General features: G+C 35.5%; 1 protein-coding gene across 1 annotated transcript in view; it reads right to left on the bottom strand.

The window, feature by feature from the left end:
* Positions 1 to 18,436, bottom strand: part of slc45a2 (solute carrier family 45 member 2) — a 29,916-nt gene extending 11,480 nt beyond the window's left edge. Inside the window, exons 1-3 of the mRNA XM_083565166.1 lie at positions 17,908 to 18,436; positions 16,138 to 16,314; positions 7,526 to 7,866 (exon numbers count right to left, since the gene is read on the bottom strand). Coding sequence (XP_083421292.1) covers positions 7,526 to 7,866; positions 16,138 to 16,314; positions 17,908 to 18,361 — 972 coding nt within the window. The 5' untranslated portion in view covers positions 18,362 to 18,436. The remainder of the gene's footprint in view (positions 1 to 7,525; positions 7,867 to 16,137; positions 16,315 to 17,907) is intronic.
* Positions 18,437 to 25,520: the final 7,084 nt, after the last annotated feature.

Genomic DNA, 25,520 nt, shown 5'->3' with positions numbered 1-25,520 from the left:
TCTCTCTCCCTTTACCAGTCATAGTACCAACATTTAAAATACCAACCCGAACCTCCACTCTCCTACACTGCTCCTTTCCCTGCTGTCTCTGTAGACGTCTTCCTCCACTCATTCTCCTACCTCGGCCAACAGTAGCCCAATTTCCCCCGGTACTCTGTTGGCTAACAATACCTGTGGCGGTCGTTGGTAACCCAGGCCTCAACAGATCCAGTATGAAATTTCATGTATATTATTTAATTAAATCAGATAATTTTGTGTTAAATAATTTCATTACTTAATTTAATCAATATAATAAAAAGTGTATTGCATTAATTTGATTTATTTTTTTTATTTATTTAAAATTGCTTTAAAAATACTGCTTAAGAAAACTGTTCGAATGTTGATCACAAATGTTAATAATATTAAATTGCATTATAAAAAAAAAAATAAATGACAAGCAATTTTTTTTGCATCTCTTCTCCATAACTGTACTAAAATTGAACCTTAAAAACCAATGTACCAAACCATGAATTGTGTGTATTGTTTTACCCATAATTTATATATACAGTATATATATATATATATATATATATATATATATATATATATATATATATATATATATATATATATATATATATATATATATAATTATTGGGACACCAGATTTTCCAGCCTTGAAAACTATAAAAAAAAAACATAATAATGAAAATGTTACATAATAAAATAAATTATCTATCCAAAACTAGATTCTGCGATTGGATAGGGGTGAAGTCTTCAACTGCTCAATGAAATTATCTTTTCTTTAACTTCTGAAGCATCCTCCTCAAAGTTTTGCTTGCTGAGCATTCACAGTGCTTACCACTGTTAAAAAATAACACAATTATTTGTATAACCATAGCCTTTTATTCAGATTAAATCAATTTGTCTATTCTCTTTTAAACTGCTTACATCAGCAATACATTTCTGCCCGCAGAACTTCTGTTTACTGGATTCGTTTTTTTCCTGACCATTCTGTGTAAACACTAAAGACTGTTGTGTATGAAATTCCCAAAAGTTAATCCATTTGCTCAAATATTTAAAACTACCCATGACCATTCTGATGTTTGAGGTTACCTCTTGATCTCAGTCAGTACGATTTTCTGAATTGTGTTGCTGCAAACAGATTAGTCGAATTATTATTTGCATAAATCTGCAGGTGTACACAGTAATTCATCCATATAGTGTGTTGTGTGTGTGTGTGTGTGTGTGTGTGTGTGTGTGTGTGTGTGTGTGTGTGTGTGTGTGTGTGTGTGTGTGTATGTGTGTGTGTGTGTGTCAAATTTAAAGTGATTAATCATTGATATGTTTTATTTTTTTTTTTTGGGGAGGAGACATAATAATCAAAGCTTAAGCTGTAGCTTTCTCACAAGGGAACATGTTCAGTAGAGTGTGGTTTACATCATGTGTTTTCCTAGAAACATCACAGTGTTCTTTTAAGAATGAAATAAGGGTTCGCAAGGGAATGACTGTTGTACTCCAGTAATAACTAGCAACAGCAAACTGCAGTTTATTTATAGCAAGCTATTGTGAGTAGATAACCATGTAGGTGATTTCAGTCGAGGGGAGAGGTTAGGGTGGAATTACACAGTGTTCATGCTGCAAGAACATTCATTTGGACTGCTGTTTTTAAACAAGATATTTTCCATTGCCAGTACAAGCTGACTAAGTTTTTCCCTTGTGATCTAGGGTCTCCTCTTAAAATGTAATATATTATATAGCTGCTAAATAAAATTCTATCATTGACAGTGAATACTATGCAGCTCATATAGCATGAGAGTTTTAATGCTTTTCAAAAAATGGTTTCCAAAAATGCTCTGGAGAATAAAAAGTCTTTGCAGTTTTGTTGTAGGAAATAAATAAAGATTTAGGCACGAATTAAGGCATTACCCAGGATCCTCTGATCAAAAGTATGTAAATAAATAAAAGCCAGTGATGCAAAAATGACGAAAATCTATTCAAGCCCATTATCAAAGCCATGGAAGCAGAAAATGGAGGGATGCAAGAAAATAAAGATGTCACAAAATAGAGGCAAGGGCAGCGAATGCAAGAAAAAAAGGGTTTGTGACATGCAGGGACTGAATGGGAAATAACATTACAAGAGAGGGCCAAGGCAATCATAGAAGACAAGAATGCTTAAGTGTAAAAAGGTTAAAGCTACTGACCCTAAACATAACTATGGCAGGCAAAGCAATAAAGCTGACATGCAACAGCATCTTCACACACACAAAAAAAACCATACAAAAACTTGAACATACAACTTGTACATAGTGGTGCTGACAGTGGCGGGCGGTCAGGGCCAGCAAAGCCTTCTCTGATGGCCTAAACCCTATCAGAAGCACTGACCTACATTTACAGCCTAAATTCTAAGATTTGTTCCATGAAATTGTATTATTTTATTTCGTAGCGTTTCTCTTGGTTGCACTGCTTTCAGTACGTGTATGTGGATGTTAGATTTTCTGTCCAATCAGATTTCATCCTCTATGTGCTGCCATGTCAGTCTAATCTGCCCAGGGCCTTTAAAGTCTGTATTACTGGCCTTTTTACCATAGTCTCTATAATAAATAAATCTGTTTCTTTAACAAATCAGATTTCAGCTAGCTGTCCCAGAATAGTGTCAGCATGTTTTCGTCATCTGATTGGTTGGTCAAAGGGTTACAGGCAAGTTTGACTGGAAAAACTCGTCTGTAGCGCTCTGCACACATTAATACATCTGAGTTAGACTTTTTATGCCTACAATGGCTGATGAAGGAAGAGAAATTGATTTGGTCTCAGACATACTTAAAAATCCATTTTCAAGAAAAGCTAGACATTGTGAGGAGAGGTCGGCTAATCCCGAAGCTAGCTAGCTTGTCTCAGCCCAGGAAATGGTTTGTTCGCCACTGGATTACAGCCTCTGAGGAGCGATGCAATTTATGACTATTCATCTCTGTTAAGTAGGTTGTATTTTATGTATATTTTTAGGTTTTTGTCATGTTATTAGACAAATATTGATTCTGAACTGCTTCAGATGATGTGGGTGGCACAATTTCAGTTGTAGTGTAGAGGTTTTGAGCTAGCTTTAGTAAAAACGGTACTAATATGTACCATTTTTTTTGTACTCATATGTAAAATGCCCCTCTCTGTAATGCCACACGCTGTTATATTTTGTTTTTGTATTGTACTGACGGTTTCTATAATCCCGACGTGATAGTGGTGGTATTAAGAGGTGGATTAAGTCAGGTATGTCCCCACTAAAGGCCCAGGTACCAAATCCACAGCCCGCCACTGGGTGCTGAAATATTTGACAAATATTTGGAATAGAAATCACTTGCTCAAGAGATAGTTGCTTCTTAATCTGAATGACTTGCTAATGGAAAAAAGAATATATATAGCGCCTAAACCGCTGGAGCCACCACTTGATAGGAAGACAGGATGACAAAATGTACCATTGTGTATCAAGGTCAGTATCGAGGTCATAAATATTCATTATTTGTTCTCCTCCTTCAGAACTAATTAAGATAATAGATGCAAAGGGCAAGCTAAATGTAAGACACTTTGTCAGAGCACTAAACATGTGAGAGATTATGCTTTGTCTATTTATATATATATATATATATATATATATATATATTTTTTTTTTCATTTCTCATGAAACTATTCTAAACCAAATCATACAGGTTTCTTGATGTATAATATCATTTATATACGTTTATAGCTTTATACTTATTGTAAATAAAAAAATAAAAAAATAAGCTATATATTTTTTTCTTTTCTTTGCTATCTGAAGCATGACTCAATGTTGATGACAGGGGCAACAAAAGGCTGTTAAGTGTTACAAAAAGCAACAGCTAGAGGAAAATGTTGCAACTAATTAGGCTTATTCACAAAAAGTCAGTAACATGAATAGGTATAAAAAAAAAAAGAGAGGTAAAAATAGTCAGAGGTTGAACAACCTGTGAAAAAAAAAAACTGCATCTAAAAATTGTGGAAAAATTTCAGAGTAATGCTCCTCAAAATAAAATTGTGAACTCTTTGAATGTTTTATCACCTACAGTACATAATATCAATAAAAGATCTGGAGAAACCTCTGTGGGACAAGGGCGGAAATCAATATCGAATGCCCGTGATCGTCATTGCCCATAGGCAATACTGCATTAAATCCAGGCACGATTCTGTAAGGGGAATTACTGCATGAGCTCAAAAACACTTCAGAAATCATTAATGCAGGTTAAAGCTCTATTATGCAAAAAAAAAAAGCCATATATGAACATGATCCAGAAGCACCGCCATCTACTTCAGGCAAACCGTTATTTAAAATTCGTTTTGGAAACCATGGACGCAACATCCTCTGGACTGCAGTGAAGAGGGATCGCTTGGCTTGTTATCAGAGATTAGTTCAAAAGCTTGCATCACTTGTAGTATTCGGGTGAATTAGTGCCTATGGAGTGGGCAGCTCTTACATCTGGAAATGCTCCATCAATGCTGAAAGGTATATGCAGGTTTTAAAGCAACATTTACTTGTTTAGGAAAGCATATTTCAGCTACAATTCTAAAATGCATCTGTTATAACAGCATGTCGTCGTAATATTTGGAACATTATCAAATGAAAAATCTCACCAAAAAAAAGGCAAAGGAATTGCTAGTCAGGTTTAATCCTGTCAGATATAAATGTGACATCATTCCTTTTACCAAAACTTCAGCAGCTGGTCTTTCATGTTCCAAGACGTATTTGGACTGTTGGTAAAAATGGAAGGCATGCAAATGTTTAGAGACGCATTGCAGCCATTAAATTATAAATAACCTTTTATCCTATTTAAAATGGCACAGTTTCTCAGTTTAAACATAATATTATTAAACATAAGATATGTTTTCTGTGTACTATTGTGAATAAAATATAGGTGTATGAGATTTGCAAATCATTGCATTCTCTTTTATAATTACATTTTACACATTCTTAGTATTCTTGGTGCCCAACTTTTGGCTGAGCTGAATGCAATGCTTGCCATCTGATCAATCGAGAAATGATTGGAGAAGCTCAGTGGGCATAATCATTTACTAATTGGCAGCACCATCTGAGGACTGTCCTCAAATCCATGTGCCATGTGGGGCTCACTGCAAACACAAAGAAGTGTGCATTTGGATTTTACATAGACCATGGGCATTTGTGTCCTGAAATTGCTAAGAGAGCACTGATTGGAGATAGTTGGGGATAGTTTGTGGGTGATTTTTTGTCAACCAGTCCATTGAGAATTCACTCTAGATGGTAATGTGATTATTCTCACTTGTGTCTTATTAACGCAAAGTCTACTTATTTGTGTGTTTGTGCTTACAGTGTGCTATCGTGTCCTATCATAACCAGTGATGTGATGAGAAGAGAGTGATGAGAAGCAAAAGGGAGAGTGTCAAAGACAGACAGACAGACAGACAGACAGACAGACAGACAGACAGAGTAACTTAGACGTTAGAGCTAGCGAGACATGGACACACACACACACACACACACACACACACACACACACACACTGGGGAGTGTGATCTTGAACATGACTTAGCAAAAGTTCATTAAGGACACAAATTCTTGATGAACACTTCTTTTTTGTCCCTTTTTGAGCACACACAGAATAGACACAAGTCTATATGGCTCAATTTGGACTCTTCTTCAGCACCCTTACACACTGGGTTCTAATGTAAAAATTAGTTATCTTTAAGTGGGAAAAGTCTGCTGACATAACATTCCAACATTCTGTGTGGTTTGATTTATATATTTAGATCAAGGAAATCCCATTTTCTCTAACACCACATCAGCCTGTCTCTGTGACATCACTAAAGAACTGGATGTCATTTAAGATATTTTCGTAAAGCTTGTAATCGCAAAGCCCAAAATATGTCTTGGCTGTACAGGTAAACCAGCTATAAGGGAGCTGTTGTGTGCATGATTAATTTTTTTGCTGAACTGTCACTCTAATATGATACAACAGTTAAACCATTTATTGTCCTTTTTAGCTGCTTAAACTGAGAGCCAGAGGTTCATGAAGCAGAAGAAGACCTCTTTTGACAATCTCAGGGACAGATGGTCTATTGTGTAATACAAGCCGCCGGTTCATCATTGAAGGACTCTACTGCAGAAGCTCTGAAATAACAAGCCCACTGAAAAAAAAATGCCTGATTATTACTGATTTGTTTATAAATGGGGGGAATAAAAAACATAACAGCAAACACGAATCATGCTTAGATAAAGTTACTGGTTATTTTAGATGTAGGCCACACTGTGATCGTTTTAATTAGATACTGAATACTCACAGTCCTTGAACAGCATTAACAGCTCGTTCACATGAACTTGTGTGCTGGACTAAGTGTGTGGTGTCTAACAATAAAAATATATACATTTCCACTTTATTGGGAACACCTGCACACCTGCACATTCATGCAGGTATCTAATCAGCCAATCACATGGCAGCGGTGTGAAGCGAAAGATAATGCAATTAGAAAGCTTCGGCTACATGAAATATCAAAAAAGAATTAAAAAATTGCCAGTTTTCCAGACTTCCGGTAAGCATATATTTACGTAATAATCATTCTTTCCAACTGTGGTGAGAAGAAAAGCATCTTAGCATGCACAGAACATTAACTTAAGATGGATTAAAATGCAGAAGACTACATCAGTTACACTCCTATCAGAAATGAACAGGAATCTGAGGATATAGTTATCACAGACTCACAGTGGACGGTTGATAACTAAAAAAAAATCACATTCTTTTTCCAGTATTCAACTGTTCAGATAGGGTGAATCTGTCTGTCCCTATTAAAGCCTCAGAGTTCCTGTCAGCTCAGCTCATTCTCCTCGGTAGTCTCATCAACAGGGTGTTTTAGCCTGCAGGCTCTCTACACAAAGGTTGTTGGGTTTTCCTTTTTTCAGACAATGTAATGTAAACTCTAGAGATTGTTGTGTGTAAAAATCAGAAGTCAGCAGTTTCTGTAATACTCATCATATCTGGTACCAACATCCACAATTAAAATAACTGAGAATACATTTTTTCTCCAATCAGGTAAACAGTAGCTGCTCTTGACCTGTAGCTGTTGACTGTATGCATTGTGCTGCTGCCACATGTTAAAGATAACTGCATAAATGTACAAATATACATGTATATAAAGTGCATGGTGAGTGCATAATCAATTATATAATCAAGTTTTCTATGAAGATCTGTTTATGTAACCTTCACAAAAGTAGTCTTCAATGTCAGTGCTTTGTAACAGTCAGTTATGAAGTGAAAGAGGTGTGAAAATGAGTATGGTGTTTGATAATAGGACTTAAAAGTATGATGTGTCATTCATTAATAATATAATAATACTACACTCGTTTGCAATCTGTTGTGATATAAGATGAATAAACAATAAATTCCTCAGGACTGTTACAGGAAAATAATCTGTTGTGGTAACATAACTATAACAGCACCACAGCAAGTGCTTTCTTCACTTTATACTATTTATTGCTTGCAAAAAAATAAAAATGAGTGATTCAACTCGCCTCATTACTCGGCTGCTTTGAGCTGGATGTGACTGAGTTGGCCTCACTTAGAGCCGAGAATGAGCGAGGTCTCAGATCAGGTTCTTTAGTCACAGCGCCATATGAGGAACCATTCATTACTGTTGGCTGCAGCAAGGGGGCACTGGGAACCAACTGCTCATTGGAATGCTGTTTTCCCAAAGGCTTTTCAGGAATGCTGAAGAGGTGCACAGTGAGGAAGAAGCCCCAGGTGATGGCTGAGAAGAAATAAATGACCTGGTACTCTGAGCCCAGTAAAGCTCCCAGTGCAGAATGTCCCCAATCCATTGCTCCAGTCAGGTACCCACATGCACCACCCAGACCTGGAAAGGAACAGGACATGAGATGTTATGCTCAATGAGAATAACTTTTATCTTAAAGAGGAACCATTAGTTTCTCAAAGCTGTACATTTAAATGTAATTATACAACAGCTCTGTTGATTTCTAAATGAGGATGGTCAGTGTTATCTGTAGGTACAGTGGACATAAAAAAAAAAATCTAGATAAAATGTTCTATTTATAATCTGTAACTGTATGTTTATTAATTTCTCTGTCAACTGTGCAAGCAAAATGTACTTTTCATCACTTTAAGTGTACTTGAAGCACTTTATGCTTCAATATTGATGCACCTAACATTAATGACATCTCTGTTGGTATTGCTAGTTGTTATTACATTGGCAATGAAGTGAGGAAATGAAAGAAAAGGCTAATTTACACTCTTGAAACTCTGGAGCCCCATGGAATTAATGTCACTTTTTGACATGTTTTGGCTATTACAGCTTCAGAAGATTTCTGCTTGCACAGATAATGGAGTATTTGTCTAAAACACCCTGTTTCAATCAATATGTTATGAAATACTTAAAAAAAAAAAATTTTGTTATGTTTTTTTTACTACATCTAATTATATTTTTTTGGACAAAAACAGCTTAATAACTATGCAATTTGAATGCTTCTTGGGGTGCAGGTAGTGAAACTTCCAGTTAATTTTGAATGCTTATAATGAACAATTGTAAGTATTTACATTGGCTAGATTGTGCTTACTATTGTTGTAAAGAGTGGTCATTTAAATTGCCATAGATGTCATGAATAAGTCAGCTTGATAGTTATCCTAATCCATTCTTTTCATTTTCTTCTGATACAAGCAGTATGCTTCTGCCTACAGAAGTGTTACTCACTGGATTTTTTTCCACACTTTTCTATGTAGAGATGTTTATTCTATGTCTATTATGCATAAAACCCCACAGAGAATAACAGAATATAAAATACTTAAAACAGCCTTTCTGGCACCAGTGCCCATGCCATGCCCATGAAAAGTCAAATAATCCACATTTTTCCCAATTCTAATGTGAACAATAAGTAAAGCGCTCAAATACATACATACATACATACATACATACATACATACATACATACATACATACATACATACATACATACATATACATACATGCATACATACATACATATTGTAATATGATTTCATTTTGAACACTTATTTTATTTATCAATATATACTTCCCTCCTACAGTCATTATTTATGTATGCTCTATTAACTTAGAAAATAACAAAAAAAGCCATGCCTGCCTACACTTCCCTCATTTTGAATAAAAAAAAATATATATGAGTAAAATATATTTGACATATATAATACCTAAGGGTTTTTAAATGATAATTTTAAGAAATAATCTTTTCTTAAATATAAACCTCATCCTTTTCTTTCCTATGGTGATTAAGAGCAGCCTATGTGATTAAGAGATTTTCTGCTGTTTTACAACAGATTCATTATGCAAGCATAAAATGCACATTAGAAGAGTCATAAGAATGCAATCATGCCGAACGTGCACAAGTGCTGCGTAAAATGGACAAAAACAGCATTATGTTAAAACCCATGTGATATCTAGAAAATCACCCAGCTTGATTTGGTGACACACACAGCTGAAACATTTTTACAGCCAGTTCCAAATTACAAAATTACAAAATTCGATTATTCCTTTGTCCATTTCACTGTAATATGTAACAAATAGTACTCCAAGCTCAAGAGATTTTAGATGTGTTAAGCAGTTTTGAATGTTTTTACTTAAATTTTTCTTTTAAATTGTTACCACCACAATATCCAGAATGTAGGTGTTAAATGGTGTCTAGATGACAGCGTTTCTGCACATGGATTATGGGTGCAAATCAGACGTGTGTAAGGCTTTATATAGGAATCAGGGATATGGTAGTTCACAGGTGCAGTGGACTCAGATCCAGTCCTATCTCAGGTTGTTAATAAAAAAAAAACCCTTGCAAAACCTCCAGGCACAAGGTCTGGCACACATTAAACATTTCACATAAACTATAAACATACTGTGTAGGATTTAGATGCTTCATATTCATATATATATATATATATATATATATATATATATATATATATATATATATATATATATATATATATATATATAGGATTATTCAAAAGGAATGAACCGATTTCATTACACAATATTTTATTAAGGAAAAGTAATACAAAACTCCAGCAAAGTCACAAGTATTATACTCATAATCAACTTAGATAACTCCTTTTTTAAATGGTCACTGACTCATTACATGACGATGCTTGAGAAATGAAGCAATGCATCATGATATTGATATATACAGTGAGGAAAATAAGTATTTGAACACCCTGCTTTTTTGCAAGTTCTCCCACTTAGAAATCATGGAGGGGTCTGAAATTGTCATCGTAGGTGCATGTCCACTGTAAGAGACATTATCTAAAAAAAAATCCAGGAATCACAATGTATGATTTTTTAACTATTTATTTGTATTGTTACGACTTCTTGTTGTTAGTCTAGGCTGCAAATAAGTATTTGAACACCTGAGAAAGTCAATGTTAATATTTGGTACAGTAGCCTTTGTTTGCAATTACAGAGGTCAAACGTTTCCTGTAGTTTTTCACCAGGTTTGCACACACTGCAGGAGGGATTTTGGCCCACTCCTCCACACAGATCTTCTCTAAATCAGTCAGGTTTCTGGCCTGTCGCTGAGAAACACGAATTTTGAGCTCCCTCCAAAGATTCTCTATTGGGTTTAGGTCTGGAGACTGGTTAGGCCACGCCAGAACCTTGAAATGCTTTTTACAGAGCCACTCCTTGGTTATCCTGGCTGTGTTCTTTGGGTCATTGTCATGTTGGAAGACCCAGCCTCGACCCATCTTCAATGCTCTAACTGAGGGAAGGAGGTTGTTCCCCAAAATCTCGCAATACATGGCCCCGGTCATCCTCTCTGGATCGCCCTGTCCCATGTGCAGAAAAACACCCCCAAAGCATCATAGTAGGGATGGTGTTCTTGGGATGGTACTCATCATTCTTCTTCCTCCAAACACATTTAGTGGAATTATGACCCAAAAGTTCTATTTTGGTCTCATCTGACCACATGACTTTCTCCCATGACTCCTCTGGATCATCCAAATGGTCATTGGCAAACTTAAGACGTGCCTGGACATGTGCTGGTTTAAGCAGGGGAACCTTCCGTACCATGCATGATTTCAAACCATGACGTCTTAGTGTATTACCAACAGTAACCTTGAAAACGGTGGTCCCAGCTCTTTTTAGGTCATTGACCAGCTCCTCCCGTGTAGTTCTGGGCTGATTTCTCACCTTCCTTAGGATCATTGAGACCCCACGAGGTGAGATCTTGCATGGAGCCCCAGTCCGAGGGAGATTGACAGTCATGTTTAGCTTCTTCCATTTTCTAATGATTACTCCAACAGTGGACCTTTTTTCACCAGGTTGCTTGGCAATTTCCCCGTAGCCCTTTCCAGCCTTGTGGAGGTGTACAAGTTTGTCTCTAGTGTCTTTGGACAGCTCTTTGCTCTTGGCCATGTTAGTAGTTGGATTCTTACTGATTGTATGGAGTGGACAGGTGTCTTTATGCAGCTAACGACCTCAAACAGGTGCATCTAATTTAGGATAATAAATGTAGTGGAGGTGGACATTTTAAAGGCAGACTAACAAGTCTTTGAGGGTCAGAATTCTAGCTGATAGACAGGTGTTCAAATACTTATTTGCAGCTGTATCATACAAATAAATAGTTAAAAAATCATACATTGTGATTTCTGGATTTTGTTTTTAGATTATGTCTCTCACAGTGGACATGCATCTATGATGACAATTTCAGGGAGAAAAGCTTTATATATATATATATATATATATATATATATATATATATATATATATATATATATATATATATATATATATATATATAAAGCTCAAATACCACTGACTGACTCACTCACTCATCACGAAATCTCAAAAACCACTGAACGGATTGCAATGAAATTTGGAACATACCTTCCTCTTGGGTCTTAGGTGCTCACTAAGAAAGGGTTTTGAAAAATTCGCCCTGGATCGCGGCTAACACGCAAAAAACCCGATTTCTCACGCATTGTACATTCTTCGAAATAACAGTACGGATCCTAATGAAACTTAGAACATTGTTTCTTATTAGATGTTAGATGCACAATAAAAATTATTTTCACAGTAGTTTGCCCTGTATCGGTACTACAAAGGGGTAGTACGTTATTTGTTGACGTTACGTTCTGATCTCTGATCATCCAGTCCTGCTCAGTGCTTACTGCTTATTGCCATATTGCTTAGCTTTCTGCCTTCCGTAGCGAAGCATGGGTACTTTCAGTTCCAATTTTTTGTTGTAATAACCAATAACATCCATGTTTCTGGGAGGATGACTACATTTAGAGTGTGATTGTGTAGATTTATGTTTATTTAGCCAAGATTGGTAAAGCACTGATGTAGGCTGAGGAGGTTCAGTCAGCGTTCCAAATCATTCACTGGTTTGAGTCTCATATTTAAAGTGAAAAGAATATTTTACTTTACCACATCCAAATACATCCTATAAAATGTTGTGTATACTTTTTAAGATTTCATATATATATATATATATATATATATATATATATATATATATATATATATATATATATATATATATATATATATATATATATATATATATTATTATTATTATTATTTTTTTATTTTTTTTTTTTTTTACATATTCTGGGTTAACACTGCATTTATCTTTCTTATAATATAGTACATTTCCACCACTAGTTCACTGTCCATCTCCTTCTCCTTATCAAATGAAAGCTACCCATGAAAGCAGTCTTGAAGCACATGCTTACTCCGAGACAGCTAAAGCCAACAAACTGTGTCTTTTTGATATTGCTGCTCAAACTGTATCAGGAGGCAGCATAAGACACATGAAGGAAAGTGTGTATGAGTTTACAAATGATGAACATCCACCGGAAAGATAGTATGCCACCCTTTCCACCCAAAAATAATTCATCTTTGCCCTTTAAACTTACATCACCAACTATTAACTTTTGTTGTACATACAGTACAGGAAGCAGCCACAATTTCAGTGAGGAAGTGATAAGCAACATTTAAATATAAATCTATGAAAATGAGTTAATATGTGACAAATGACTGACTCTAATAATTTCTCTAACTTCCCCTAGCCTCTAACATTTTTTTACCTATAAAAATAAAGCTTAGGTAAAACAAAACAGAATGAACCAAACTGAGTGGTTTGTTCAGGTCCACTCCTGCCTAGTCATGTGCTGGGATCATGGGTTGAAGCTGAGAGCAACAGAAGTAGCACATGATCAGAGCGCATTACTGTAGCTCAGTGGTGTGTGTGTGTGTGTGTGTATGTGTGTACGTGCATATTCACGTGTTTACTGACGTGTAAATGTAAAAATTTTTATTTTTCTGCTAAAACTATATCTATAACTTATATAACTATATAACAATATCTATAACTTATTAAACTTATTAAAGTTATATAATGCGCACCATTTGTGGTGCGCATTATCTTCATCTTCACATTTTAACCTGTGTTCAAAAAACAGATGAAGATAATGCGCACAAATTCTCGACTACTGGCTGTTAGATTATGGTTGTTTTTATTTTTCCCAATTTTTTCTCAGTGATGTCATTAAAATTCAGATTTTATTCAGCATGTATTTCCACACAGGCCCATTTGTATATCCGCCAGAAATGTGTCGCTTATCTAAATATTAAGGGTGACTTCAATAAAGTACCTTTCAGGATTCTTGATTTAGTATATTTGAAGAAAGATTTAAAAAAAAAGTTTTATTGATGGATTAGTGGTTTTACTCTGAGATTTTTCAACCAACTGATAAAATAAGTGTTTTTCTGTTGTAAAAGTAAAAATTTTTGAAGCTCTCCAAAGATAAATAATACAAATAATTAGCTTTTTTTTATTTCCACTGACTTTACAATGAATTTGCTTTATTTTTATATCAAAGCCTTTCAATCTCAAGTGCAAGCTGGTGAAAGCTTTGTGAAATTCTGTAAAAGAGCTTATTTAAATACTTCAACCAGGCAAAAAAACATCGTCTGAAGATAAACTTCAATTTCCTGTTTACTGACTAAAGCAAATATCCTATGCCTTTCTAAAATTGCTCAATATGAACGTAAAATGTCACACATGCATTCTCACTAACACAGGTAAATAAGTCATTAGTCTTTGCTTAGTTTCAAATGTGATTCGGTATAAATTTAGGCATGTGCAATTAAGACTCCTGAGCCAGAACCTTCAGCATGAACTTGCGCTCATTAATAATGTTGCAGATTTAACTTTGGAAAAAGCACACGGAATAGATTTGATCTCCCGACTGATGTCCTTCTAATGCCTCACTGTCAGACTTCTTTACATCGCTGTTCAGACAGCATTCCGGCAGAACGTCTGTTATAGCAAGATAGCTATACGCATTTTGTTTACTGAGTGGAAAAATATAGAAGAGACTGCTTTAGCAGCAACATTCAGCAATTTCACACAAATTCAGCACTGTATGAGACAAATCTGGTGTCAAACCGGCAAGCATACTGTCTGGCTCATATTTACAGAGCAAGTGATAAACATGTGCATGTTACTATATGTTGCATCATGTCAAAATATTTGTAAATTCTTTGAGTAAGTTAAGCAATAAAGGGAAATTATTTATTAAAACTAATTATTGATTAATAGAATAATTGCAATTATTCTGTTGAATAATTACAATTTGGCATATTAATTAAGTTGGCACCTCATTTTCAGAAATTATGCCATATATTATAAGGAGTTTTAGATTATGTAAAAAACATTTTATAGTCAGAAACTTCCACATTTTGCTATGTATCCAGCCGCGTGTTTTTATTTGTCTGTCAAGTGTCTTTAATGTAAATTATTTCCTCTGCTATCGTGAGAGCTCCCATAACATGATAAACATGTAATACCTTATTATTTACTCCACTACATTTCAGAAAATGGTCCTCACTATTCAGAAGTGGATAAATTGTGTTAAAAGAGAGCCTGTTGTAAAATAACCAGTGTAACCCCATGGTTCTTGCAAAAATTTGTTTAGAGTAAGGGTCTTTAAAAATTTTTACTTTACTGCATTTTTATTGTCTGTAACAATAACACAACAAAGGAACTCTCCTTTAAATTGTGTAATGTGCAGGAGAATGGAACATTGAATTGCATATTTAAATATTTAAATATTTAAATACAGTTCTCACGAATCAGTACTTTTACAGTAGTAATATTTAAGCAGGATACTTTTATTTGTACTCAAGTAAAGGAATGATGTATGTTATCCACCACTGGAATAAATTCACCAATGTATAATTCACACATTCAAGATAGTGAGATATTTCATGGGTAAAAGTGGTACAAGGTACAAGACTGAGTGTTTTAACAGCACCTAGTCCACCAACTATAAATGTTCATCCCATTGTCCAGAGATTGGGAGGTCAAAGGGAGCAAAATCCCCAAAACTACATATGGGGAAAAATTTGTAAAATTCAAGTAAAACTCAATGTCAACAGCATTAATAAGATTAATTATTACCATTTATATTTATATTAGCATTAATAGTTTTGCCTGGTCCTGCTTGTTTATTGTATGCCTTAAATATCCTTAAATATTTTAAATTAGGAGAAGGCTATACAAGAACAATTGTTTTAGAAATTCAGAAACTTGTTGTGGACTTGTCCCTTTTTGAATTAATACCAAAACCTAATACTGTACAATAATGTTATGGTTACAGTGATAATTCTTAATACCTTAAAATTCTGTGCTAATAAGAATCTAGAATAGAGGAAATTAAAGACAAGCAGGCACACACACCGTGAACATGTAGGTAACATATTTGTATGACATAAAGGGAGGAAGCATTTAAAGTTTAACGATTTCAAACATTTCACCTTGTGAATTTTAAAATCTATTGAAATTCGTATTCCATATCATACAAAACAATTAAGTACTCATTCTTGAGATATTCAGCTATCTCAGAGGGGTGATATAACAGTAGGGGATGGAAAAACAAAAACTGCCAAGTGGCAGAAGCATTAAATTGTAAAACAAATACACATTATAAAAATAGGCTTTAGAGCGGCTCAACAGAAATGTATTCAGCTTGAATAAACTGGGGGAAATAATACACTGGGATGGTAAACGTTCAAAATGTAACTATTTGCAACACTTTCAGTTCATTTCACAAAATACATTTAAACATCTCCACTTACCAGTAAGCAGGGCATGGTAATGCAGGCCTCTCTCCTTATCCTGGTAAGAGCACACATCAAAAAGGTAGGCCTTCACTGGCCCATCTATGAAATCTGCTGAAAAGTCAAACATGACCACTCCAAACATGACCACCACTATGGACCAGGTTCTCTTCCAACCTATGTTTTGCACTAGTACTGAAACAAGACACAGAGGAAACATGGCTTTACTTTCAACATATATGAAACATTTCAACATTACTATAATTATTATTATTATTATTATTATTATTATTATTATTATTATTATTATTATTATTATTATTATTATTATTATTATCATTATTATTATTATTGCTGGGGATGGGGTTGGTCTGCCAGTAAACAAAAGCTAAAGAAAACCCCATAGACATTTCGACTAAAAGTACATTATATGGTCAAATGTTTGGGAATACCTGACCACAGTCATATGTTGGTTTTCTTTAAACTGTTAGCTATATCATGTATTGATGATTTCTCTAGGATGATGACTCTAGGACATTCACAGAGTTGCCCCTAAGCCACTCCTCTGTTGCCTTGTCTTTGTGCTTAGGGTTGTTGTCATGTAGGAAGGTTTCCAGATTGAGGTCCTGAGTGCTCTAGAACAGGTTTTTATTGATGATATCTCTCTGTACTTTGCTCCACTCATGATGCTGCCTACAACATGCTTAATGTTCGGGATTGTTTTGGGCAGGTGATGAGTGATACCTTACAGTTCAATCTTGAGTCAATCAGACTAGAGATTTTGTTCCAAACAGTCTTGAAATCCTTTGTTGGTGAACTTCAAGCAGGCTTCCATGGGTTTTGCACTAAGGAAAGGCTTCCTTAGCCACTCTGTCATGATGCCTAGAATAGTGGAGGGCTGCAGTGCCCAGATTGGATGGGCTTGGAAGAGCCCTGGTTGTGCCACACATATATTTAAAGAAACTATATATGGCTAAAGAAATGAAAACACCTGTCTTCTGGATACTGTTGCTACATATTTCAACATGACATGTTTTTGCTGGAACTTTATGATTTACCATCAATAGAACTAAGAAAACCAAACCTTGTTCCTGCATGGCAAATCCCCTGTGCGCAAAATTAGCTTCATGAATGAATGGTTAAAAAGGTTGGTGGGTAGATCTCAAATGTACTTTAAAGTGACCTGACCTCAACTGAACCGAGCAAATTTGGAATGACATGGAACACCTGTGTACCAGCGTCCAACCTCACTTAGAATAAATAGAAAGGACATTTCCACGGCCACATTCCAAAATCTACCAGATCGCATTTGTAGAAGAATAGGAGTTATATCTGGGCCAAAATATAGTTTTGGCCATATAGTGTAGCATTAAGGATTGTATATGTTTCCCTCAAACACTTTGCATCATTGTTAAGAAATTCTAAATCAGATAAAAAATAGAGGCTTTTCTGATTATGATCAAGCCAATAAGTAGAATTATGTAACTGATAATTATGCACACACACACACACACACACACACACACACACACACACACACACACACACACACACACACACAAAGGATTTCACATTCCTGGAGCAGGTTTGAGGGAATTGCAAGAAAGTATTACAGCTAAAACAGATAGAAGACAATTTCTTTCCTTTTCTAATTACTGTCAGGTTTCTTGCAAAGCAAAAACAATCGCCAGCTAGCCAAAGAGCTACAGCCTCTTAAATAATTACATATTTTAAACTGCAGGTAAACTCTAACTTTAAAACTGTAAAGTCAATAATTGAAAGTCTCACCTGACACCAGAGCGTCTCCGTTAAGAAACAGGCTGATGCCAACGAGCATCATAACCCCCAAAGTGAGGATGTAGGGTCTCCTGCGTCCCCAAGGTGAGCGGCAGTAGTCACTAGCTGAGCCGATCACTGGCTGCAGAACAAAGCCCAGAATAGGGCTTATGAGCCACACAAGGCTGTAAAGACTTCTTGGTAGTCCCACACTGAGCAAGACAGGTGTGACGAATGCAGCTTCCACAGCATAGCAGAATTCCCTACCAAACATCACCATGGCATGCATAATGAGGCGTCCACGCGACCTCCTCAGAGGCTCCACTGCCATAAACACAGACCCCTCTGTGGCATCCACATAGTCACTGTTTGGACCACAGTCCATGGAGAGACCCTTCACAGTGGAAGTGTAGCTGCCCAAGTCCTCTGGGAACTTGTAGGGTTTTTCCTCTGTCAGGAGAGTCATGATTTAAGCTTTCACAGAGGCTCAAAATGTAGACCTGATGGTGTCTACTGAATAACTGAGTGATGTGGAAGAGTAGTACTAAAGCTTGCCTAGTTGAATGAATGGAAGTCTTTTGTAAGCACGTGACAGATTAGAAAAAGCTTAGAAAACCACCCTCCACCCATCTCTCTCTCTCTCTCTCTCTCTCTCTCTCTCTCTCTCTCTCTCTCTCTCTCTCTCTCTCTCTCTCTCTCTCTTCTCTTTCTCTTTCTCTCTGAATGGAACCTTAATAGTTTAGGTTTTTAAAGGTTGGTGTTTGTTGTCATCGACATACTGAATTAAGCATTATTTTGCTGAGTCTAATCACTTTGCTTCAAGTACATCAAATAATTTAATTATAAACTGAAATCAAAATGACTGTGTTTTAGGAAATATTTAAAAAGACAAAAGAAAAGACCTTCACTCCAAAATGTATTTTAGGTTTGGACTAATGTCCGACTAAGCATCATGAGACATCATGTCTGTGGAGAGATCATGTGAGAGGCAGCACTCTGACTTCTCGTGGTTCATTGCTTATGAAAGTCAATCTGAAGAGGTTTAGCTCATGGAGAACAGAACCCATGGCATCATTTGAAATAAAATACTGCATTCTTTGCACAGCAATACAAACTGATTAATTTATTTAACATTAGATAATTTGCTAATAACTTTTCATTTAACAAAAGCAATATGATGAAAAACAAGAGCAAACTTTAGACTAAGTGCCATTTTAAATATTACTTAGAAAAATGTTCTTGACAGAATGTTGGACATTTTTGGAAAAAGACAGAATCTGTTCTAACAATGTTCATGGTGGGGTTTTTTTTTAGGGTTTTTTTTGTTTTTTTTTACCAGTGTACCTTTTTAATGGACTTGTTTTAAATTGTTATCACTTATACAGTAACAGCTTATTCATGGGGATATTACATTAGAGATTTAACAAATAATCAGAATCAGAATCAGAAATAGCTTTATTACCAAGTATGCTTACACACACAAGGAATTTGACTTGGTGTCAGAAGCTTCCAGTGCAGGAGTACAGACATAATGTAACAAAATAGTAAACCAGACAGTTAAATAATGCAACATACAGTATACAGAGTAAAAGTGTTGTTAAATAAATGTACAAATGTTATTTACAAGTGTTCAGTTTACAAATATAGCATTGGATACTATGTACAAATGTGACAGTTATGGACAATGTGTAGTTATGAATATTTTAATTGCTCATGCTGATTATAGCTTGCAGGAAAAAACTGTGTTTGTGCCTGGCTGCTCTGGTGAACGATTGCTCTGTAGCGCCAATGAGAAGGCAACAGTTCGAAGAGAGAGTGGGCTGGGTGCGTGGGGTCCAAAGTGCTTTTCTTAGCCCTTTTCGCCACTTTGGAGAAGTGAAGATCTTAAAGGTTGGGCAGTGGGGCACCAATAATCCTTTCAGTAGTCCAGACCATCCGCTGTAGCATCTTGATGTCTGATTTGGTATCCAAACCAAACCAGACAGTTATGGATCTACACAGGACAGACTCAATGATGGCTGAGTAGAATTGTTTTAGCAGCTCTTGTGGCAGGTTGAATTTCCTCAGTTGACAAAGGAAGTACCTTGTTACAATGCTGTTCATGATGGTGAGTTAGAGGATTGCTGGGGGATTTCTCCTGAAGTCCACAATCATCTCCACTGTTTTGAACGTGTTGAGCTCCAGGTTGTGGTGGTTGCACCAGACAGCCAGCTCTTTAACCTCCTGTCTATAAGCAGACTCGTCTGCATCTTGAATGAGGCCGATGACTGTAGTGTTGTCTGCAAACAATTTTTGCCAAACTGAAGTCTACAAACAAGAACCTTGCGTAGGTACCAGGTCTGTCAAGATGTTGCAGTATATAATGCAGTTCCATGTTGACTGCATCATCGGCAGATATGTTTGCTCTGTAGGCAAACTGTAAAAACATATAATTGTTTATATGTTGAAGTGTTCAGTAAGAAGCCATTTATTATCCATTTAATTGATGGAACAAATCTGTAGTGCCAGCTACAATTACTACCCATGTCGCGCTCTAAACTACTCACAAAGTGGCAAGGACCCTTTGAGGTTATACTGCAAAATTGGAGATGTCGACTATGAAGCTAGATGCACAGATAGAGGCCATTCACTCCAGGTAAATGAACTATATGGATATAAATAAACAGTCACAGAAGGCGACTATATACAATTAATACAATGAAGGATATAATGTATACGGTGTTTATAAAAAAGCTATAGATGTGCAAAATTATATGGAGAGTGCAAAGAAAGAAGGCTATTATATACAATATGTGCAACAGGTTATAGTGCAACCTTGAGTATTAAAGTATGTATATATATATATATATATATATATATATATATATATATATATATATATATATATATATATATATATATATATATATACAGTGAGAAAAATAAGTATTTGAACACCCTGCTATTTTGCAAGTTCTCCCACTTAGAAATCATGGAGGGGTCTGAAATTGTCATCGTAGGTGCATGTCCACTGTGAGAGACATAATCTAAAAAAAAAAAATCCAGAAATCACAATGTATGATTTTTTAACTATTTATTTATATGATACAGCTGCAAATAAGTATTTGAACACCTGAGAAAGTCAATGTTAATATTTGGTACAATAGCCTTTGTTTGCAATTACAGAGGTCAAACGTTTCCTGTAGTTTTTTACCAGGTTTGCACACACTGCAGGAGGGATTTTGGCCCACTCCTCCACACAGATCTTCTCTAGATCAGTCAGGTTTCTGGCCTGACGATGAGAAACACGGAGTTTGAGCTTCCTCCAAAGATTCTCTATTGGGTTTAGGTCTGGAGACTGGCTAGGCCACGCCAGAACCTTGATATGCTTCTTACAGAACCACTCCTTGGTTATCCTGGCTGTGTTCTTCGGGTCATTGTCATGTTGGAAGACCCAGCCTCGACCCATCTTCAATGCTCTAACTGAGGGAAGGAGGTTGTTCCCCAAAATCTCGCAATACATGGCCCCGGTCTTCCTCTCCTTAATACAGTGCAGTCGCCCTGTCCCATGTGCAGAAAAACACCAACAAAGCATGATGTTACCACCCCCCATGCTTCACAGTAGGGATGGTGTTCTTGGGATGGTACTCATCATTCTTCTTCCTCCAAACACATTTAGTGGCATTATGACCCAAAAGTTCTATTTTGGTCTCATCTGACCACATGACTTTCTCCCATGACTCCTCTGGATCATCCAAATGGTCATTGGCAAACTTAAGACGTGCCTGGACATGTGCTGGTTTAAGCAGGGGAATCTTCCCTGCCATGCATGATTTCAAACCATGACGTCTTAGTGTATTACCAACAGAAACCTTGGAAACGGTGGTCCCAGCTCTTTTCAGGTCATTGACCAGCTCCTCCCGTGTAGTTCTGGGCTGAATACTCACCTTCCTTAGGATCATTGAGACCCCATGAGGTAAAATCTTGGAGCCCCAGTCCGAGGGAGATTGACAGTCATGTTTAGCTTCTTCCATTTTCTAACGATTGCTCCAACAGTGGACCTTTTTTCACCAACCTACTTGGGAATTTCCCCGTAGCCCTTTCCAGCCTTGTGGAGGTGTGCAATTTTGTCTCTAGTGTCTTTGGACAGCTCTTTGGTCTTGGCCATGTTAGTAGTTGGATTCTTACTGATTGTATGGGGTGGACAGGTGTCTTTATGCAGCTAATGACCTGAAACAGGTGCATCTAATTTAGGATAATAAATGTAGTGGAGGTGGACATTTTAAAGGCAGACTAACAAGTCTTTAAGGGTCAGAATTCTAGCTGATAGACAGGTGTTCAAATACTTATTTGCAGCTGTATCATACAAATAAATAGTAAAAAAAATCATACATTGTGATTTCTGGATTTTCTTTTTAGATTATGTCTCTCACAGTGGACATGCACCTACAATGACAATTTCAGACCCCTCCATGATTTCTAAGTGGGAGAACTTGCAAAATAGCAGGGTGTTCAAATACTTATTTTCCTCACTGTATATATATATATATATATATATATATATATATATATATATATATATATATATATATATATATATATATATATTCCCCCTTGTGAATGTGAATACTTTCTGGATGCACTGTAAGTGTCTTCATTGTCCAGGTGAGAGAGGACAGAGTGCAGCGCTGTGGAAACTGTGTCCTCTATGCTCTTGTTTTTATGGTAGGCAAATTGGTTTGGGTCCAGGGTGGAAGACTTGTTTTGGGGTGTGCCAGGATCACCCGTTGAATGATGCTGGTGCTACTGGGCAGTGATCATTAAGGACCATTGCATTGGAGTGTTTTGGTATTAGCAAAAGAAAAAAATCTTCACATTCTAAAACTTCATAAATAAATTAAAACCAACATAGCATGGCAAAATCTTTATTTTAAAAGAAAAAAAATCCACAAAATCCACAAAAAGGTTCTTCATTTAAACAAAATGAGATTTTAAAACTTTACATAGAAATAGCACAAATTGAAAGACAAAAAGAAAGGTCATTAATAAACAACACAATCCTCTTTTTGCACAGACTGAATGCGTGTTATTCCTACTAACATGAGAACAGAAATCCCTGATGCCTTTTTGAGTCTGCATTGTCTTAGTCCTTTATCTTCAGCTACTCTTGTCTTTTTCATTTTTTACTGGCCTCTTAATTAAATCTAACCATTTTTAAACCATCTTCAATATACAGAAATACTTTTGAAAAAACATTTTGTGAAAGACAACGTTAAAACCAAGAATATTATGGTATAATGCATTCATTACTAATAATTAAAAGACATTATACATGTGGGCAAATTTATTGAAGAGAACGCATTACATCATATAGCATTATATACTCTATTTTTATCATCAATAACTTAAATTGATCTGTATCTTAATATTATGACAGTAGTACCAAAAAAGCCGAGTTCTTTTATATATTGCATGAATCATCTTTTTTTTTTCTTAATACAAAATGTGGAATTCCACTTAGCATATATAAATTAAAACAAGGTGCATAATATTCTGGAACTGCACTTTTTTTAGCTTAATATATATTGAGGCTGTCCTAACATCGAAGGGAAACAGAAAATAGTGAATATATTAAGGTATCCTTTATTTCGAATAAACTAGAACTACAGTTTAATACCTCAGTGAGAAAACAATTTTCGATTAGATATGACGCTGGCTCAACTTAAACATATACTGTGTATTCCAGTGTTGTGAAGGCAGATTTAAATTTTCTGCTTTATAACTATATATAAATTTATATCTCTGGCTTTCCGGTTCAATCAATTTCCCATCCACCAGACTTCTGTTGTTCCTTTTTTAGACCATCCCCACCACTTGTTAGTGTTATTTATTGCCAGATCCTACATCATTATTGAAACACACAAAGTCCATGACGTACCCTTTCTTATGATTGGTCAGAACACGTCTTACAGTATGTGTCATATATGCACCTGTTTTTGTATTAAATAAAATGTAGAGTCTCATGTAACAATAGGCAAAAATGGGAAGTAATGAAATACAAATACTCTCATTAAATTTTTTACACAAATATCTGATCTATTTGGTGACATTATTAATATTTTTTTTGTTCTCATTGCGCATCGCCTTTTAGCCTATCAACATATTTCTTGTCATTGCACGGCAACCTACGAAGCTAACAACAAGCAAAGCAGAACACAACAAAAATGTCTGGGGCTAATGTGGATGAGACAGAGGGAGTCAGTGATGTAATCATGACTGAGAACAGAGACATTCATCACCTTGTGGCTTGTGGTTTATATGGTGGTTTAATATATTCATTGGGTAACAAAATTTTAACTTATTTTGTATTAATATATAAATAAGATGTGAGGTCCAGTTACCAGCGTGACACTACAAAAGATTGTGTAGTAATGTTTGCACTTGAGTGAAGAAGTGTAGTCAGAACTTTAACCTTTACCAGAGTTTAAAACATGAGTGTCTGTACTTCTACTTGAGTGAAGGATGTGTGCACTTTGCCATCTTTGACTTTAGGTTATATAAGGAATAATATTTATTATTAAATCTTTCATGAAAATTGATTATATCAATAATGACAAGTTAGTTCATTCATGTTATAGCGGCGATAAATAGCTATTCTCTCATCAGCCTCTCTTTTTCAGTTTATTAAGACAAAAAAAAACAGCATTCCACATTTTTTGTGTATGAAAGTGATAGATTATTTGAATTAACATTAATATAAACAGCTTCTGACCAATCAGATTTGATCATTTGGCATCACTGTAGTATGATTGTGTTTTAATGACTCATTGTTCTGTGAGGTTAAAAAAAAAAATGCTACAGTAAAAATTACTAAGAAACTAAGTTTTTCAAATTTGGGATAAAGTCCATATTAACCCTTTGTAAATCATATCTTCAAGTAGCTGGCTTTGTGCACATGAATATTGTCATGCTGGAACAGATTTGGATCTCCTAGTTCACATGAAGGGAAAATTTCATGTTGCCGCCTCCAAAGGCTGTAATATTGTGTGCCTCCAGTATTGGGGTAACCGTTTGGGGAAGAACCACATATGGCTGGAAATGTCAGGTGTCCCAATTCTTTTGACCACATAGTGTATATCAACATGAACAAAAAACACAGAAGCAAAATGCAGGGTCTAATATTAAATTCAATGTCCTGTTTTTAAAGAATCAATGTATAACTTGATGTGCACTTTCACTCATTACAGATATATGAGACAATATAAATATTCACTTTACTCATCTGTGTAACCACAGCAATCAACATAAATCATTTAAAAATAACCTTATTTAACTATAAAGTCCTGCAATGTCAATATTAGAGAGAAAAAAAAATGCTATTTATACAGTAGCTCAGTCACAATCAGTATTTTCAAATCAAGCATATTTTTTTATTCAGAATTAAAAAAATTATAAGCAAGTACAAATTAGCAAGTAAATGAATATTGAAAAATTAACAAAAGGATAGAAACTCAAACTATATATATATATATATATATATATATATATATATATATATATATATATATATATACACACACACACACACACACACACACACACACACACACACACACACACACACACACACACACACACACACACAC

Source organism: Silurus aristotelis (genome assembly GCF_946808225.1).
Source record: "Silurus aristotelis genome assembly, chromosome: 16".
NCBI lineage: Eukaryota > Metazoa > Chordata > Actinopteri > Siluriformes > Siluridae > Silurus > Silurus aristotelis.
The sequence above is the reverse complement of the archived record's forward strand: the minus strand, read 5'-3'. Positions and strand labels throughout refer to the sequence as shown.